The 12501-nt window shown below is 41.8% G+C and overlaps 1 protein-coding gene across 4 annotated transcripts in view; it reads right to left on the reverse strand.

The window, feature by feature from the left end:
- Nucleotides 1–567: 567 nt before the first annotated feature.
- LOC111982726 (synaptotagmin-1) overlaps nt 568–12501 on the reverse strand; it is a 217136-nt gene continuing 205202 nt past the window's right edge. For all 4 annotated transcript variants that reach the window (XM_024014340.2, XM_070434004.1, XM_024014336.2 and 1 more), the window contains 2 exons: nt 9368–9501; nt 568–4758 (listed from right to left, as the gene is read on the reverse strand). In XM_024014340.2, coding sequence (XP_023870108.1) covers nt 4552–4758; nt 9368–9501 — 341 coding nt within the window. In that variant the 3' untranslated portion in view covers nt 568–4551. The remainder of the gene's footprint in view (nt 4759–9367; nt 9502–12501) is intronic.

A 12501-nucleotide genomic window follows, 5' to 3' on the forward strand; every position in this document is an offset into this window, starting at 1 on the left:
AACATCCTTTCTAGCAATGAGTTAGAGATGAGGAATCCAAACGAATGGTCAAAAAGCCACACACAGACCCCCCATACCCCACGCCTGCTACCCCAACAACCAGTATACAGTATCAGTTCTCTATGTCTGACAAGTACTATGAAGCTGTGGCTTGTAGTATTGCTATCGATACTATGTAATGTATTCCCTGTGAATCTGGAGATGTTTTTTTCCCCTCATACATTTTTTTGTCATTTAAATCACTTGGATTAATTAGTGTGAATTTACCAGATTTTGACCACTAGATGCTGCTATACCGCCACACTCTTTTATACATTTTTCTGGTCTCTTGTGTTTATTAAATAGATCACAGCAATTCCTTGATTTGGCTCATAATGAAAATAAATCTAGGCTTCATAAGCACTCAATGTTTATTATTAAATTCACTCAATGCTTCTTGTTCTTAATGCTGATGAAGGCATGTTGTCTAAAATGTGAATGTCAGTATTATCTGCTCACASATCAAAATTCACATAAAAAGTTGGTAAGTGAACCAAACCAGCATKCGGAAAAAAAGAAGCACTTGAAAAGGTTCTGTATCAACAGGAAATAAAACATTTTATTGATCATTTGTGTATATGAAGTTATATAACAACAGTCAAAAAACTCCACAGAGTGAATCACTACACAAAGTGAAACAAAACTGTAAAACACCTCATCAAAAATGAAGGTATACACAGCAATATACAGTAACTGTCAGCTCGCTGTCACCGCGAGCGATATGGCAGGAAAAACAGCCCAAACAGTTGTACAAGATTACAGAGAAAATGTCAACACAGAAATACTCAAGCAGGCAGTTGATATACACAAAGGCAACTAGGATCTTTCTACCGCATCAGACTCTAATACTTTACACAGCTTTGTCTTGAAAGGTTAGAGTGGCTTTTTGTTGTCYTCATTTTAGAGAATCTTGTATGTTTCTGGTCACACAGTGAGATGTATGGACTTTTCTTGAATAGGATGTGAGGGGTTTTGCTTCCATGATTTAGTAGGGGGGACCAGTAAAAGTAGCATTACATTGCAGCTAGTGGCTTTTCTTGTGGTCCAGTAAGTTACACACCTCACAATCTGATCCTGTATTGCTGCCTCTTACTGTAGTGTCCGCCCCTCAAGAGTTTGACGCTTTCCTTTTCTTTTGTTGAAGCATTTTGATTTCCTTCCCCTTTAAATAGTGATTACAGCCTTTCTTTAGTGATTTAGTCGTACCCCTATGGATCTGCACATTCCATTCAAATACTGAGCCTACGTTTTATCCTTGTTTTATTTAAAKAAACGTTTTTTGTCATTCATGATTTAAGGGATGCATAACAAATATGTTAAATGAAAAAATATATAGTTCAAGAGGGAATGTAATTCATTAGGGCACATACTGCTGTGACTAAATGTATGTTCAACGTTTCTGGAATGTATTGTTTATCCGGGGAAGGTCTACCCAAAAGGGTATTTAAATAAATACATTAAAACACACACAAATCAACATATTTTTGCAACAATGAAAGAAAAGTACCAACTACTAATCTCACAGTTAATCACCACAAACACACAGTCCATACTGTACATTCAGAGTTTTCATTTCAAATATAAAAGTATTTTCAACAGGGTTGTAAACATAACTTATTAATAAAAAATAATCATAATTAGATATAGTATAGTAGATCAGGTTGATACAATGATGGATGAAGTTATTATGACAAGATGTGATACGTTTCGGTAATAATCATGACCATTTCAATATGATAAATAAATTACTTTTTGGAAAATGATGAAAATATGTACATATGCACTTTCAGAGGGTGAGGGGTCATTTAAATGTTTACGTGTGTGTGTGTGTGTGTGTGTGTGTGTGTGTATGTGTGTCATATTTTGGTATTTCCCAATCCCACTATGTTCTGAAATTTCTGATGCTGAATCTGTGTGCAAGAAAAAACTAACTGTATAGGAGGGAACCCTTAACAGAATGATTTTAGATGTCAGGCTCCAACCACCACAGAATCTATATGTGCTGTGTCCTAACCATCTCACTGGAGAGGAATACGTCTCACTTGATAGGAGTCAACTTTAAATATGATTTTTTTCTCGGGCACACAACCCACACAACACTATGGGATGGACATACAAGTATTGCACAGTGCTCAACGAAATGCTGTGTGAATCCCACCACTCTCGCTCTCCCATAAAATGTTCTATAACTCCTGTGTGTAGCCCTGTCAATCAACCAACCAGCCACTGCACAGTTATTAGAACTGACGATGCCACGCACTCTCTCAGCATGTGGAAGGGAAATGGCAGTACAACGTCACTACAGAACAAACTTGTCGCTATTGATAAAGTCTACACCTCTAAGCACGCACGGCAGTCACAGTGATACACAAAGCTGTCTGCAAAGACACCTATGGAATGACAAATAGCTTTTTCATAATAGTGCTATCAACTACACAATAACATTGAAAACATTTAGAAACTACTCCTGAAGCTAGCATCCAGTATATGCATGGAGGTTCCTCCAAGATAAGAGACTTCATGGATTTCATGGATTCAAACATCTTACTTATTCCTCTTATTGGACCCGTAGTAAAGGACATATAAACAAATATTATCACCTATGCAGACCATTAACTTTTACAGTTATTGTTTATGTCCCATTGTTCTCTTGGTGTTGTACTGAGAGCCAACAATAGAKAACTGGCTAACTACGGTTTACTCAACGAAGAGATACAGTATATGGTTGTTGCTTTCATGTACTGTTCCTTTAAGTAAATACCAAGAACCAGTCGGGCTCCTGGACAGAAGCTCCCCTGTGCATTGAGCGTCCTTAAATAAGGCCCGTCAACATAGTGTAAAGAAGTCAACAAGCTATTGCCGGTTAAAAGACATACAGTGCAAAACAGTAGCRGTATAGAAAGTAAGATTGGCAGTATAACATGGCTAGCTCTATTGCCACTGTGAGAAGGCAACACAAAGCAAAGACTGCTATTTAGGGCACCATGTGCAGCCAAATACATTGTTCCCGATAAACCAAAGCTACGACCACTACCTAGTGGGAGTGTGCATGGAGAGAAGGTTAGTATACATGTGTCACCTCCCTGAAAATGGCAGTGTTTAGAAACTCACTTTACTTCCAGTCAATATATAAATGATATACTGACCCATCAAATCACTCACTTCAGCTTTAATCTAGATGAAATAGATTGAAGGCGAGGGGATGTTATCATAAGAGACAGCCCCATGGTGTTGGTAGATCTCCCCCCCGTCCCAGCCTTTAGCAAATATTGGTTAAAAAATCATGCAGTTTACAAAAAAATCWGCTGAATTTATCTAAAAAATAGTCATCTAAAAGCTTAGAGTCAAAACTCATTATTCCATCTATGGAGACCTTGAGACTCCAATGTCCTGAACATAATCAGTTTCCAACAACAAGGCTATTGAAAGTAGGCTATTGAAAGTAAATATTGTTCAACAAGCTTAAGGACACAATGGCTACTGCTTGATTCTATTTCATATGGGGTCAGTTTCCGAGGGGGGTTGGCGGAATAGTCGTTTGGGTTTAAGAGGACCGGTCTGTAAAAAGTAAATAAATAGATAATTTTATGAAAAGATGGCCTTTCAAATGAGGACCRATTTCACTTAAAAGTAACTGACTGTGTCACAAGGTGATGCCCTGCTTAAGGAAAAGGAAAAAGGCTAACCGGTTTGCATCGATTTGAGAGATCCTCCAGAACATTGTGTTTCAAGCAAAACAAGTAGGTCCTCTGATGGAGAAATGTGTATAAAAAGGCGTAGAAGAAACCATGTGCTTGTATACTATCCAGCAGCATATATTTTCCCATGAAACCATAGTAGTTAACGGCCCAGTTTTCTGTGTATTTCAACTTGTCTCTGCAACGGTTCATTAGTAAACATAAAGCCAGACACCGTCCTTTGCAATGTGACTATACTTCCACTAGCATCTTGCAGGTTGGAATTGCTTTCTTCTTCCTCTGGAATGCAATAAGGTCAAAATGTTTTATCCTGTAATATATAATATCGTCTCTCCTATATCTGCATTTACATAATTTAAAATAGAACATCTTATTAAAAACATCCAGATATACATWGATTAGGAAACGGGTAACAACATACCAACATAAACTAGAAATCATTTTTGTCTGCAGACTGATATATACAACTGTGGTACAATAAATGTCTTTCAGTCATGCGCTATCTATACAGATCATATTGCTTAAAAGAAGGGGGAATTTGGTTAGGGGGAATCTGGGCGTAGAGATGGACAACATAGTCAGGGGCGGGGACCCAACCTGACAAATAGAAACACAAATCTGAACAACAGGGCCTAGGGGTTTGAAAGAACCATTAACAATTACAAAAGAAGGTGACAAGACAAGTAGTATGGAGTTGGTGGGAAGGATGGGTGTTGGCTGGATTGGTTTGACGGTGGATAGACCCATATATCACTGAGGTATTTACACATACTGGCTAAAGAGCACTATGGGGAAGGTGCTGAAAGGGCCCTGCCTATTTTTTTGTGGAGAGCTGAGCGTCCACCTCCTCCTCCACCTTCAGCACGTGCCACTGGGCGATGGGTCTCCTGGGGTTGGCCAACATATCCGACCAGTGGCGCAGCTCCGTCCCCGAGCTGTTGAGGCCCACAAAGACCTTGCCGATGGCATCGTTCTTGCCGATCTTGTCATAGTCCAGAACAGTTACAACAACTTGAACTTTCTGTAAGGGGAAAAGTAGGGAGGAAGACATTGGAAGAAATTATGAGTTTGTGGGATACACACACTGTACAGGTAACTAAAGTAATGTASTGGTAASATTTAAAGCTCACAGACTATAGTCATGGACGTTTTATGATTTGTGTAGTGCTGAGAAGTTTTCTTGAGCACRCAGTATTCACCCAAAGTAACAGAGAGTAATAATATTGTCTCAAGTCCCCAGACAGCCTACTTCCTCTATTGAGCACAACGATGAAGGCTCTGCTCGGCGACCTACAGAACAACCTTGGCTAATTTCTCAAATACCAAAAGCAGTACAATTAGAAGACAAGTGGGAGTACKCTCCACTCTGTCAAATGCTCCTGACTAACAGAGTGGCCTATTTGAGTGAAGAGTGAAATGCTCCCTCGAAGAGCCAGTCCTAAGTGTTTATTAGCAGTATACACCATTTGAAGACTGGTCCTGAATCTTTCCAGAGCCAAACGCACAACAGATTGTAAGCTTACTCAGAGGTCAACCTTTCAGRCTCAGCATGTGTTTATTCAAAGTGTTTCAGCAATGAGGGGTGATRCGTGTGTCATCTGCTGGAAGGGAATATGAATCGGCACACTAAGATCCACATGAGAGAGGAGAGAGGAGCTGCTCTACCTGTGTAGGTGCSGAGTCACTGTTCTCCCAATGCATGTAATGAAACGCTGCACCAAGTCCCTCAGCCTGTCAGTTGGAGTCAAGGGGCTTTTAAAGAGATAGTTGACCCCCTCAAATCACTTTTGAGGTTTAACAACGACAGAGACACTTGTATTTGGGTTGTTCTATCCCTTTAAAGAGAAGGACCCTCTGTGGAGGATGGAGTGTACTTAGCAGTATAGGCTTCCTCCACTGTCACCCCTCTGTCTCTCCAATTGGTATGGGATGTTCTGATTGGCATCCTCACAGGCTAGGCGGGGTTAGGCTGCGAATTGAAACGGAGGCACGTGGAACCAAACTCGTGGTTTGTGAGCTGTGAAGTGCTAAATCAATTTGAGGCAATTACTTTTTTATGCCTGGCGTTTAGACGCCCGCTCACAGATAATTCCCCCTTGGCCCAATTTGCATGCACTTTATCTTCTTTAATTCTCTGGGCCTAGTAGCTTTAAAGTGCTTTCTCATGAAGTAATTTGTCCTCAAACAGTGCGAGCGCCATACTAATCCGTACTCTATATATATTTCATTGCACTGGATAAAAAAAGGTACTGAATTGCACCGTCAACAAGAGTTATTTGAATGTTCAACTGTAATCATACGCCAAAGGCATGTAATCAGTGATGTGTTGAGAATTGCATTACTTCTCACCACTCCCCTGTGCAATTGTCTTGTAAACTTGTGAAATTAAGGCATTTAATGAGAATGCAAATGGGGGGGAATTCCGACCCGAGTTAAGCATGTGTAAATGGAAACATAATTCCCTTTTTATGCACTTTTCTCTCTATGAGTATTCTGACCTTGAACTTAAGCATGAGAACAGCATTCTTTTCACACGCTATTCGTTTGGGGTGGAGACCAACAAAATMAAGGTGTGACGGAGGTGTGTCTACAAATACATTGCATTCTGAACTTGACTTAACTCCCTCATCATTCTACCACCTTTGCGTGTGAAGAAACCATGAATAAGGTTGAGCAAACCTGCCGGTTCCAAGTGGGAAAAGCATGTACTTTCTTTTTTCTGATAGAAATAACAGCATTCTCCATGCACAGTTATTTATAAATTGATAAGAGCTATTGATAAGAGCTAGGTAAATGAGTAATCCATTTGGAGAAGAGAATTGTAAATACACATAGCAATTGTTTTTGGAGGTGGTCAGGGTAGGTAACAACATCTCCACCCCGCTGATCCTCAACACTGGGGCCCCACAAGGGTGCGTTCTCAGCCCTCTCCTGTACTCCCTGTTCACCCACGACTGCGTGGCCATGCACGCCTCCAACTCAATCATCAAGTTTGCAGACGACACTACAGTGGTAGGCTTGATTACCAACAACGACGAGACGGCCTACAGGGAGGAGGTGAGGGCCCTCGGAGTGTGGTGTCAGGAAAATAACCTCACACTCAATGTCAACAAAACAAAGGAGATGATTGTGGACTCAGGAAACAGCAGAGGGAGCAGCCCCCTATCCACATCGATGGGACAGAAGGTGGAAAGTTTAAGTTCCTCGGCGTACACATCACAAGACAAACTGAAATGGTCACCCACACAGACAGCGTGGTGAAGAAGGCGCAGCAGCAGCTCTTCAACCTCAGGAGGCTGAAGAAATTCGGCTTGTCACCAAAAACACTCACAAACTTTTACAGATGCACAATCGAGAGCATTTTGTCGGGCTGTATCACCGCCTGGTACGGCAACTGCTCCGCCCACAACCGTAAGGCTCTCCAGAGGGTAGTGAGGTCTGCACAACGCATCACCGGGGGAAAACACCTGCCCTCCAGGACACCTACACCCACCTGTCACAGGAAGGCCAAAAAGATCATCAAGGACAACAACCACCCGAGCCACTGTCTATTCACCGCTATCATCCAGAAGGCGAGGTCAGTACAAGTGCATCAAAGCGTAGACCGAGAGACTGAAAAACATCTATCTCAAGGCCATCAGACTGTTAAACAGCCATCACTAACATTGAGTGCTGCTGCATACCCTACATTACTCATCTCATATATATATACTGTACTCTATACCATCTACTGCATCTTCCTATGCCATTCGGCCATCGCTCATTCATATATTTTTATGTACATATTCTTATTCATTCCTTTACACTTGTGTGTATAAGGTAGTTGTTGTGAAATTGTTAGGATAGATTACTTGTTAGATGTTACTGCATGGTAGGAACTAGAAGCACAAGCATTTCGCTACACTCCATTAAACATCTGCTAACCATGTGTATGTGACAAATAAAATTTGATTTGATTTGAGATGATTTTTCCTTATGATCCATGGAGACAAATGTTAAACCAGTCATATGAATCAAACTAAAAATCATATTGTTACGTCCGTTGTTAGAAGAAGACCAAGGTCTTTTACTTTATTTTAAAATGACACCAAAAAACAACAAAACACAAAACTAACGTAAAGCTCTGTAGCGGTAAACAGCAACTATACAAAGACAAGATCCCACAACTGAAGGTGGGAAAAAGGGCTGCCTAAGTATGATCCCCAATCAGAGACAACGATAGACAGCTGCCTCTGATTGGGAACCATACCCGGCCAACAAAGAAATAGACAACCTAGAATGCCCACCCAAATCACACCCTGACCTAACCAAAAAGAGAAATAAAAAGMCTCTCTCAGGTCAGGGCGTGACACATATCGACATGATATGTATTGTATCCCCTTTCTCACAGTGAAGTAAGCTGTAAATAGCTGTGCCGTTAATCTGATTTTATTTGTATGCCCTCATAATTTGCATAGATTAAATTTGGAGACCCACGCTATAGGCTTTCTGTAGGGCCGAATCTGCCAAATTGCGCTTTAGAATGTTTTAATTATATACCCAGGCTTTTTGCAGTTTTATTTCACATTATGTATTGTTAAATATTAGCCACTATCGGGAGCCACCGTCAMTAATAGCCACATACATTTATAACTGTCACTTAGGTGTTAGTTTCCTTAAACTTGTTGCCTACATTTTGAATGATTCCATTCCATTCCGTTTACTTTTCTTTCCTCTGTCATGTCCGTGTAGTTGTTCCCYAGGGTTGCTAGCATTAGTGGATCATAATAGGCTAACATTGTGAAATAATTTGGGACATGTAGCCTACTTGAGTCATTATGGAACTCAGACCACACGTAGCAATGGTGCATGGTTCACGATGACTGGACCGTTGTCATACAGTTCCATGATTAYTGAGGATCAGGGTAGATTTCTAGGACTACTGTTCAACCCCTATAGTACACCTATTTCCACCTTCAAATAATTAAAGGAATGAACTTGAGTATCTCAACTTTCATGTTAAATCAAATCACTATATTTTGTGCGTAAACGCGCTCCAAACCTGTAAAATATGATTCATACATACTTTCCTAACCATAAATTTTGCTTAAATAATCTACAAAATCAGATTATTTTTTTAATCTACCAGTTAGTGCTGAAACTGAGACGAATATGCATATATATACAGTAGATAGATGGCTTTCTTTCATTGATCCCTATATTCTGAACCCGTTCCTTCGATGTATTTTAGTCTGTCGACAAAATAGAAATTTAAGGTACACTAATGCATTAAGCCCCTGCATTAGGTAAGCCTGAATACCAACTACTGAGAAGTGCATAGGAAAGGCGTACATTTACTAAGTCTGAATCGGGCCCATGATGAATAGAGCCTGAGACTGATTATCCTGTACAGGCCAAAGAGCACACATTCACATGCTAATTTTAAGCCACCAAATCACTCTTAGTAGCCACAAGCTTTGAACACAATCTCCTTGTCATTTGTCTCGGTGTTGGCTCTAAGTCTTATTTGAAGTATCCTTTAAAAAAACTTGACTTGGTGGTTTATGACTGAGCTCAATTAGATCTAGTCTTAATGCTTCAACAACATGGGGAACTCCCAAGATGTGCATYGGGACGTACAACACCATTACCTGGATTTGTTCGAATGGCACTTCAAAGCTGAAGGACTCGTTGTAGTAAGGGTTGAGGGTGTTCTTCTTGATTGTCGTCTTCTTCTTCTTCAGCCTCTTCCCGTTCTGCATCAGGTGGATCTTCACGTAGGGATCTGAGGAAAGAAGAGAGGGCCAGGTTAGAACCTACTGCATCAGGTGGATCTTCACGTAGGGATCTGAGGAAAGAAGAGAGGGCCAGGTTAGAACCTACTGCCACAAGGCATATACACCCTCCCTTTCTAGTGTATATACACTCATATGTTTTAGTCGCACCTTGTCTGTCCCTTTATTTGGATATGTCAACAGGGAGATGAATCACACAGTCTGATAATATTCACCGTACTTACAAACTCATTTCAAATCATATGCAAGAGAAACAGAGTTGCGCACAATTTCTATAAATAGAATTTCGCTGCTTTTTCAAGTGGCTCATGTTTTCGCCACTTTCACTGGAGGGCCTCATTTCCGTTCTCCATTAATGACGACTGAAGCCTCTACAGAGTAGGTCTGCTGTGGCCGGCCCTGTGGCTCCCCTCTCTCTGGTAATCAGGTCAAAAGGACCAGTAAAAGACACAGACTCACCCATCAGCCTTCCTGCTTTATCATTGGCAATCAAGACGTTGGACTAGCATGGCTAGCAATCCTGCTTTTTTTTACTCCTTTCGGAATGCTAATGACAAGCAGGAAGTAGAGGGGGGAGAGGAGGGTGTGGAGTGGCACRCTGTTTGAGACAAGACACTTGAGTRTTGGAGAGCTAATGAGCCTTGGTAATGGACTGCCATTGAAACCAATTCGAGCTAGATAGTAGACAGACTTATCGTAATGAAAACAGGTCACGCCATTTATCTTTGAAGATGAGACAGCGTTGTTGGTTCCAGGATCAACAAACACAAATAAATAGGATAGGATAGGATATGGCATGGTAATTGGGCTAAACGACCAATCACATTAAGGGAAGGGGTGGCAGTTACAATTGAGCACCAGCATGGTAATGCGCCAATGAAGCAAGGCATCAGTATCAATCCTCATAAGGAACATCTGTGGAATTCCTAGCAATGGCAAACATTTTGAAAGCAATGGTAAACATCTGTTATCCAACTTAGAGGGAAAGGAGGATACCTTGTRAGTTGTCCAACTGAATGTATTCAACTGAAATGTGTCTTCCGCATTTWACCCAACCCCTCTGAATCAGAGAGGTGCGGGGGGCTGCCATAATTGACATCCATGTCTTCGGTGCCCGGGGAACAGMGGGTTAACTGCCTTGCTCAGGGGAAGAKKAKKYYWTTTTTATCTGGGATTCKARCCAGCAACCTTCCGGTTACTGGCCCAACGCTCTTACCACTAGGCTAGGCTACCTGTGAATTTTCAGACTTGATTTGCCTTAATGAAAAATGTATCAACCCCTACAAGAATGTAGATGAATTATAATTCACATAATAATTTACATTTCCTGTTGCTGCAGGCATATTTTCCTGCTGTAGAAAACTGTCTCAAATGAAGACCCTACATCTGTAAGAGCTGATTGGTCACTGGCAGGTTCATCCCATAGCTGTGTGCMCAGTGTACATTGAGYGACGGAGAAAAAGAGAAGCAGAACAGAGAGAAAGAAAGAAAGGCAATGGACAGAGGGAAAGAGAGAAAAAGCAAGGACGTTGACAAAGAGTGACAGCGAGAAAGACAGAGAGAACTGCGTGAACGAAGAGAGAGTGAGTGGACAGGATGGAGAGAACAGCTCGAACAAAAAGAGAGAAATAGAGACAGAGAAAGAGAGAGAGAAAGGGAATGCAGCCTCGAGAGCGGGTGTCCATTGTGACGTTTATTACTCTCCTGCAGTGRGGTGAGGGCTGTGCGAAGATAAAAGAGACAGTGGATGAGAGGTGTGTGTTAGTGAATAGGCCCAGCAGTATCTAAATGGGAATCTTCTCCAGTGTCGGACTGTGAGCATCACACGGCCGTATCACCACTTTCTATCAGACTCTTCCATCAACAACCCCTTTATAGTTTTTTTCTCTTTCTTTTTTGTTGTGTTGCAGTGAATTCTCTTCAGCTGAGTTCCCTTCTTTATAGGTTCTACTAATGTCCCTGTAGGAAACTAAAGATGTGTCATGAGAGAGCCGATTACAAACAATCAGACTTCTACACCTTTGCTGTTGACGCTGATAGGAAGCTTTTCAAATAGGTAATGATTGGAGGTTAATGGAGGGAAGTTTGTGGACGAACGATCTGTGGAGGTTAGGCTCAATCCCCTTGGTTGGAACTGTCACAGCAGACTGATAACAGAGGCTACATCAGATCCTGATCCATGGCTGTGACAGCTGTAGCTCACACAGGCATTCACARACGTACGCAATTCCGTTTAATGGCTAAGTATTTCTTCATCCCTGCTCCCGATCATCAGTTGCAACAGTCTTGAACCTGTGCAGAAATCTTTTAWCTCTGTATAAAAAAAAGACCTCACATTCACAACCCGAATGAACACATTCCAACTCCTTCCCATTCCAACCCTGTATCTGGCTGCCTCTGCCTCATCTTGACCATCCACTCAGGCCTGGGCCTGAATGACCAGCACTGGATAAATGAATCCCGCTATCCTCAGACTGAGGCTGAATATACACAGCAACAACATCCAGACAGGGTTATCACAGATAACCTATCCCTCCACCGTCAGAAAAACACCTGTGGTGTCCCGTGGCTTTCAGCCCTATTCTACCCAGACTCTTCTTATCTCACCGCCAGGATTATTGGGTTTTGGGCGGGCGACGCACCACAACTCATATCCGGCTCATTTCGGCGTCTCGTCCCAGACAGCTCTAATCTCTGCCCATTTTGTGGATGAGTGGCCGCGGCATCTGATGTGATGCGCCTGTCGCAAATAGAGAGAGAGAGAGAGAGAGAGAGAGAGAGAAAGAGCGCGTTCACCATTCCTTGTGTCTGTCTACACTTTAGTATACGGAGGCAGATCCTTGCTGCAAGCGTGACAGTCATTCATCTGGATCACTGGCAATGGGCCGGGTTATAATGAAAATATGTTGTGCCCATTTATAAAGAGTCCCCCTCCCTTCTCAGTGAACAGGAAGCAGCAGGTGTGTGAAGAAGTGGCTAACGGGGAGGAC

The sequence above is a fragment of the Salvelinus sp. IW2-2015 genome, linkage group LG3 (assembly GCF_002910315.2).
Source record: "Salvelinus sp. IW2-2015 linkage group LG3, ASM291031v2, whole genome shotgun sequence".
Classification (NCBI taxonomy): domain Eukaryota; kingdom Metazoa; phylum Chordata; class Actinopteri; order Salmoniformes; family Salmonidae; genus Salvelinus; species Salvelinus sp. IW2-2015.